Source organism: Triticum aestivum, chromosome 7B (assembly GCF_018294505.1).
Source record: "Triticum aestivum cultivar Chinese Spring chromosome 7B, IWGSC CS RefSeq v2.1, whole genome shotgun sequence".
Taxonomy (NCBI): domain Eukaryota; kingdom Viridiplantae; phylum Streptophyta; class Magnoliopsida; order Poales; family Poaceae; genus Triticum; species Triticum aestivum.
The window spans coordinates 86,805,939-86,813,818 of record NC_057813.1 but is presented as its reverse complement, the minus strand read 5'-3'; the positions used below and the strand labels follow the sequence as shown (position 1 = coordinate 86,813,818).

Sequence of the window (7,880 nt, the reverse complement as noted above, 5' to 3'; positions counted from 1 at the left end):
CCAGCAGGGGGGGGGGCTTCCCTCCTTTTTTTTTGGTTTTCTGTTTTTCTTTCCTTTTGTATTTTCTTTTATTATTTCTTTTCTGTTTAAATCATTTAATCCATTTAGCCATTTTATAAAAATATGCCTGTTGCACTATAATTACCCTTGTAATATTCGTCAACCACCGAACAATTTTATTTTAAATTTTGAAAATTTTTATTGTTTTCATCAATTTGAATTTTGAATTTGAACGGTTTCGAATTATTGCGAGGATAGCAACAGTAATCGGGATGACGTGCCAAGATTAGCGTGGGATTACTGTAGCAAGATTATCCGGGCGTTACAACAACGGCCTCTTGTAATTTGATATAGGTAGAAAATAGTTGACTTTACCTCTTCTACGAAATTGAAAATTCAAAAATCAAAATTTTAGGTTCCATAAAATTCTAAAAATAATACACATACACCTATGGATGTATAGCACTTGTGTACAAAGTTTCATCATGAAATGCATTTTTACGCAATCTACACAAAATCATGTATTTCTAGCACATATACTATTCACTATAAAGGTACATGATTTTTTTTACAACTCACATCAAAACGTATTTTATAATGAAAATTTACACACATCTATTATACATCTATAAGTACTTCTGTATATATTTTCAGATTATTTTGAAACTTGAAAAGTTGAATTTTGAATTTTTGAAGGAGTCTGTGAGCCAAAAAGCCTCACTCCCTCTTCTGTTGCTAACGACTTTCATGTTTCTATATTTATATAAATTCCCATTGTTTTTATTGTAAAAAATAGACAGGCACAGCAATGGCGCGTTACCATGATCTAGTGTACAATGTGAAAGGACAAAAGAGACATATTAAGTAAATACTACTCCAGTAGTAATTTATGTTGGTTCAAGTAGAAAGACAGTCTAGAAAACAAAAGGCACACACAAATCTTATGTCCTTCAACATTATCACCATTGAGCAGACAGGTCACATAGGAGATCAACGAACCACATGGATTCTTCAAATATATACCACCATACAAGTCAGTTGAAACATACTAGACAAGTTACAACACAGGAGATCATGTCCAACACATTAAGAAACAAGGAGAGATATATGTTGCTTAAACATATTAAGCAGGTTGACCACAAATCAAAAACACAGGAGATCATGTCTTCTATCTAACATAGTAAAATGCCACTAAATGGATATGTCAAGCAAGACCCAGAGAAAAACTGCGTACAGCACCGGGGTATGCTTTCTTAATTTAACCTTGAGAAAAACATCTTCATGCTGAATTTATTCCTGCTGTAGATAGCCCATGGTCTCCAGTTCCACGAAATAGATAAAATGTTTCACGTATGAGACAGACAGGAGAAAAAAAAACACAGATTTTTTTTAGGAATGGATAAATTTGGCTACCTCAAGTATTGGAGGCAGACCTGCTAGTGCAATACATGACAGAATCACTTGGGTCTTCTACTTCTACGGTGCCAAACGGAACAACAGTTTGCAGCGTCTTGGTATTCATGTCAAGAGCAAGGATCCATGACTTTGGGTGATATAATTTCTCCCTGGCAATTAGGTAAACAACACCATCACCGTGCAAGCTCGGAGACGGGTCAGAGATCACAAGGCGCTGGAAGTAGGCTGACTCTTGTTCTGGGTTCTCAACACCCTCCTCTGATGGCAGCAGCAGCATTCCGGTCGGTTGTGAAATCATATCAGTTTTGATTGCAACCTCAGCAGCTTCGACCGTGCATGCTCGCCCCAAGCTTCGTAAGAATTCTCCATCGTGCTATTGGTCCATGAGGAGATCGCCCAGTCATCCACCAGCAAAGTTGGAAACCCTGTTTCAGAGTCTATGGAGTGTAAGAGGTAATTGCCGGTGATGTCCAGTTGGACAAGCTTGAGAGAGCCATTGACGACGGCAATGCCTCGGCAATCCATTGCACGGCCTAAATGTTCGCCGGCGGTGATACGTTCCATCGGCAGAGGCAACGGTATTCCACGGAGAGTTGGCTTCTCACGCAGCACATCACACAACAGGATGCCTCGCCAGAGATCGACCCAGCCCATGGTGCCGTGCTCACCGCCGATTGTGATGACGTTGGAAGTATAGTGGTAATAAAGATCCATGTTGGTGGGGATGACGCAATCGAACTCCACCTGTGGCTCCGCCACAGGCAGCACCATGGAGGCCCAGCTCGACGTCTCGGAGTGGAACAAATGGAGCACGAACTCGTGGAAGCTGAGAGGACCAGGAAGCAGCGCGGCGATGGTGTAGTCGTGGAGACCACGGGGAAGAATACCAACCTCATTGTCTTCGAAACATCTGGTGCGCATGTCGTCGAGGAGCGTGAGCACTTGCGAATTGGGGTCAGCGCGGTAGATGAAATAGTCGCAATCCAGCCGCGTCGAGAAACGGCTGTCTGGGACACAATCGGGGGAGACGTCGACCCGGAAGAGGATCAGGTCGCCCGTCGCCGGCGGTGCAGAGGACGCGGGGGGTGTCGACGTGCACGGCCTCCGGGCAGTGCACCCACAGCTTGGATGGCTGTGGCGGGCGGTTGGGGAAAAGGGACGCCTTGATGCTCAGGCCCTTCCTCGTGAGGCCTGTGGCAGTCCTCTCGTTGGACCGGTCGCCGACGTAGCCTTCGACGGCAGTGAGGAGCGAGGCAGGGTGGCCGGCCTCGGTTGCCATAGGGATTATGCCGGGTGGGTAAGAGGGCAGATCGGTCTGCTGTCTGCTGATGGCGGCTGGGGCGAGGAAGCAGGAGAAGGCCCTAGTTTTCTTTATTTATTTTTGAGGGAAGGAGAAGGCTCTACTGGAATTTTCATTTTGCACCCCAAAACACCCGTATATGTACCCCTATAAAAAATAATTGGATGGGCTTCGCGAGACCTCCCAGGCGCACCCTATTGGACCAGCCCATGAGCGGGCCACGACGCCACCCAGTTTTTCATTTACTTTTCTTTTCATTTTTTAATTTCTTCTTCTTTAAATAATTCGGGAATTAGAAATTAAAAAATTTAAAATATGAAATTTAGGAAAAAAATATTCCTGAAATCATAAAATGTTCGTGGATTAAAAAAATGTTCATGATTTTGAAAAACTGTTCTCATATTAAAAATATGTTGGTGAATTTTAACAGCAATTTTGCGAATTAAAAAAATGTTCACGATTGTTTTGAAAAATATTCACAAAGATAAGAAATGATCATGAATTACCGGAAAAGTTCATCGATTGAAAAAAATGTTCACTGGTTCAAAATGTTCATGCATTTCCATAAAAATGTTTGTCAAAACAAGAAATGCTCATGAATAAAAAAGCTCGCCAATTCAAACAATGTTCAGCGATTAAAACAAATTCGCTGATTCATAAAATGTGCATAATTTCAAAAATGTTCACCGGTTCAAAAAATGTTCACAAATTTGAAAATAATGTTCGCAATTTCAGAAAAAAATATTCACAAAAAATGATCGCAATTTTGAAAAATGTTCATCAATTAGAAGAATGTTCACGATTTCATTAAAATGTTTGTGAAGTCAAAAAATATTGGTGAGTTTAAAGTTCACAATTTCAAAATTATGTTTGTGAATTCAGAAAAAAAATCATGATTTTAAAGTAATGTTTATGAATTTGAAAAAGATATTCGCCACACAAAAAAGAGAGAAAAAGAAAAATGGAAAAGAAAGGGAAAACAAAAAAGAACAAAAAAACCTAAAAAGGAAAAAGAAAAAGAAAAAGAAAGAAAACACCTGAAGAAAAGACAATGGAAAAATAAAAAACAGGTTTAGGGAAGCTTCTAGAACCTTTCCAAAACCGGTGTGAGGAAGAACCCGAAATGGGCAGGCCCAGAAGAGAACCACACACACGAGGGGATTACGCAATAGGTCGCTATGGGGAAGAACGTGAAAAAGAGAGAAAAACGTAGCGACCTACGCGCGGAATAGGATTCTCCGGGCTTCTCATGGCTGCAGTTTTTAGGGTGTGTTTGGTTTCGGTCCATCGTGAGTTCTAACGGGTCTATTCCACACCTAGCGCCTATTCTCGTGTTTGGTCCATCTCAGAAACCGAAACCCACGCGTTCCCTAAAATATCATATTTGCTAGATATGCTAAACTTGGTCGTTCCTCCAAATTGATCCGACGACATGAAACGACTCGCTCTTTCCCCTCCTCTGACTCTCACTCACCCCAAACCAGAGCCGCCGCCCCCTCATCTCTCCCCCCTTGATTTGTGATGCCACCGGACACTCTTGCGTCTCTCCTTCTTCTGCGTCGCCTCCCTGTCATCTCTCCCTATCTGATGGCTTGCACTAGCAGCGCGATGGCGGACTAGCTGACAAGGTTATCGCCCACTGGATAGGCCCATCATGACCTAAAACCCAGCAACGACCCATGGAGGGCCAAGCACACATCCTATGTAGACCGAGATAACAACAGCAACATAAGGGTTTTATCACTCAGCAGGGGTCACCCTCGAGGAAAATTCCATCACTTGACTCATAATAAGAAGGATATATCCTCACTCGGATGAATTTACTTGGGCACAAAAGCCCAAGGGCCAGAGGCATTAATTGAGGCACTACAAAGCATGGCATTATAAGTACTCCCTCCGTCCCATTAAGGGCATCTCCAACAGTCGTAAGATAGGTGTTGGTTAATTTGCCATTTAGAACATAGTGATGATGTGGCATGTAATAAATGTAGAGAGAGAGCAAAGTTGTATGTAGATTAACCAACAACCTTTGCACAAGCTCCAAGGTAAAATAGAGAGCAATCACATTTATTTTTTCACCATCTATTGGATAGCTTACATACAACCCATTGGAGTAGTTGTATGATAGCTTGTTGGTTGATGACATGGACATTTTACCAACAAGACAAACATACAACCTGTTGGAGATGCCCTAATTGAGGCACTACAAAGATAGGCCCATCATGGCATTATAAGTACTCCCTCCGTCCCATAATAAGCCCAAGGGCCAGGGGATTAATTGAGGCCCAAAAACGTCTTACATTATGGGATGGAGGGAGTAACAATTAGAGCGCTTATTACCTCTAGCAATGAATATCTAGTATTTATCTCTTTAATACACATATAACGCACCAGCAACCCAGGGGGTAGCGAACTCTATATAAGAATACCCCCGCCATCTAGTTACAGATTCGGAACCTCTGTAATCTCAAAACCATACGCAAGAACACCTCTTTATGAAAACATGATTAGGGCTTTTACCTCCACCGAAGAGGGGCCCTAACCTGTATAATCCTTGTGTCACCCATCCGCGTCTCGTTAGATCAAGAATCGCTTCCGTACCTCTCTTATTGTCAGGTTTTACCCATGATAGTCGGCGCCCACTGTGGGGCTTCGCATCTTTCTTTCCATGGCGCATGTGGATTATTCATGCCTTTCTTTTCATGTATGATGCACTACCATCTGCACACTGTGGATCTAAAATGTTAATCACTTTCTCCTTCATATCTCACACACAAATTGACCACCCCCGATGCATCGGCCCAACAATTATGAACTAAGTATTTTGCACAATAAAAATATATTCATTAGAGTTCCATAGGTTGAAATAATCATTTCATATGGACGGAACATATTAAAGGAAATATTATTCTTGTAGATGTAATGTCATAGTCCACATTGTTTCCAGTAAACACATTTTGTACTAACTTCACCTTTGTTGCATCAATCTTAGTAAAAGCCAAAGTCTGCATGTTCCTTCCACTATAAGTTTAATAATAAATATTTATCATAAATGCTGATATACTATAACATGAATACTTACACAAATTCCGAATGGTGTTCCTGTGTTCAAAGGGTAGCGTTCTGCTGTCTTTTCTGTTTTGTCAGGTCAGTTTATACGTGGCTTGTACTATGATCCTTATGATATAAATGGGACACGCATTGCCATGCAAAAAAATAAATACAAGTTGACTGAAAACCTAGGCCATCATGCCCAACACAATAAAATAAACAGAGAGGTTTATGTTGCAAACACAGGAGATCATGTCTTCTATCCAACATAGTAAAATGCCACTAAATGGGTATGTCAAGCAAGACCCAGAGACAAACTGCGTACAGCACCGGGGCATGCTTTCTTAATTTAACCTTGAGAATAACATCCTCATGCTGAATTTTTTTCCCATTGTAGATGGCCCATGGCTTCCAGTTCCACCACATAACTGCATATAACAAAATAGATAAAATGCTTCATGCATGTATAGGCAAGAGAAAAAGCACAAGTATTTTTATAGGAATAGCTGAATTTGGCTATAATTGGCAATGAAGCTTTGCCGAGAGCCGAGGAGAGAGAGACATTCAGACGTTGCAGTGCGAATTACGGTACCTCAAGCATTGGAGGCAGACCTGCTAGTGCAATACACGACAGAATCACATGGATCTTCTACGATGCCAAACGGAACAACACTTTGAAGCGTCCTGCTATTCATGTCAAGAGCAAGGACCCATGACTTTGGGTGATATAATTTCTCCCTGGCAATTAGGTAAACAACACCGTCACCATCCAAGCTCGGAGAGGGGTCCGAGATCACAAGCCGCGGGAAGTAGGCTGCCTCTTGTTCTGGGTTCTCAACACCCTCCTCCGATGGCAGCAGCAGCATTCCAGTCGGGTCCGAAATCATATCAGTTTTGATTGTGACCTCAGAAGCGTGGACCGTGCATTCAGCATCGCCCCAAGCTTTGTAAGAATTGTCCATCTTGCTATTGGTCCATGAGGAGATCGCCCAGTCAGACACCAGCAAAGCTGGAAACCCTGTTTCCCCGTCTATTGGACCGTTTAAGAGGTAATTGCCTGTGATGTCCAGTTGGACGAACTTGAGACAGCCATTGACGAAGGCAATGCCTCGGCAATCCATTGCACGGCCTAAGTATAATCCCTTCCCATCGCCGCCTGTGATATGATACATCGGCAGCGGCAACGGTATTCCACGGAGAGCTGGCTTCTCACGCAGCACATCACAGAACAGGATCCCTCGCCAGAGATCGACCCAGCCCATGGTGCCGTACTCACCACCGATTGTGATAACGTTGGAAGTATCATGGCGATGAAGATCCGTGTTTGTGGGGATGACGCGATCGAAGCCCTCCTGTGGCTCCGCCACAGGCAGCACCATGGAGGTCCAGCTGCATGTCTCGGAGTGGAACAAATGGAGCTTGAACGTGTCGATGGTGGGAGGAACAGGAACCAGCGCGGCGATGGTGTAGTCGTGGAGACCACGGGGAAGAATACCAACCTCACAGTCTTCGAATTTTCTGCTGTGCACGTCGGTGAGGAGTTGCTTGAGCACTCGCAAATTGGGGTCAGCGCGGTAGACGAAATAGTCGCTATCCAGCGGCCACAAGAAACTGTTTCCTCGGACAGGACCGGAGGAGATGGGGACCCGGAAGAGGATCAGGTCGCCGGCGATGCAGAGGACACGGGGGGTCTCGACGACCGCGGCCTCTGGGCAGTGCGCCCATAGCTTGGATGGTTGTGGCGGGCGGTTGGGAAAAAATGACGCCTTGATGCTCAGGCCCTTACTCGTGAAGCCTGTGGCGGTCCTCTCGTTGGACCGGTCGCCGACGTAGCCTTCGGCGGCAGTGAGGAGCCAGGCGGGGTGGCCGGCGTTGGTTGCCATAGGGATCGTGCCGGATAAGGAGGCAGATCGTGCTGATGGCGGCTGGGGCGAGGAAGTGGGGGAAGGACCCGACTAGATTATCTGTTTCGCAGCCCAAAACACATGTAATATCCAAAGGACCTTTTTCACTATTTTGATCTTCTTAGCAAATCTTAGCACGAAATAAACTCCTTCAAAAGTTCTAGAAAGAAAAATCCTTCAAAAACTATTTCATGATCTGACCTTTTTGT

At 43.8% G+C, this 7,880-nt stretch overlaps 1 protein-coding gene across 1 annotated transcript; it reads right to left on the bottom strand.

Annotated features, from left to right (window-relative positions):
- Positions 1-5,965: 5,965 nt before the first annotated feature.
- On the bottom strand, positions 5,966-7,650 carry LOC123157700 (uncharacterized). The gene is made up of 2 exons (XM_044575936.1): positions 6,360-7,650; positions 5,966-6,195 (listed from the first exon to the last, which is right to left on the bottom strand). Exon 1 carries the CDS (start codon positions 7,648-7,650, stop codon positions 6,361-6,363), a length of 1,290 nt encoding a protein of 429 aa, XP_044431871.1. The 3' UTR covers positions 5,966-6,195; position 6,360.
- Between the last annotated feature and the right edge of the window lie 230 nt (positions 7,651-7,880).

What these genes read in the sequence shown, in the direction of transcription:
- LOC123157700 (XM_044575936.1), bottom strand. Translation starts at nt 7,650, where the DNA reads ATGGCAACCAACGCCGGCCACCCCGCCTGGCTCCTCACTGCCGCCGAA.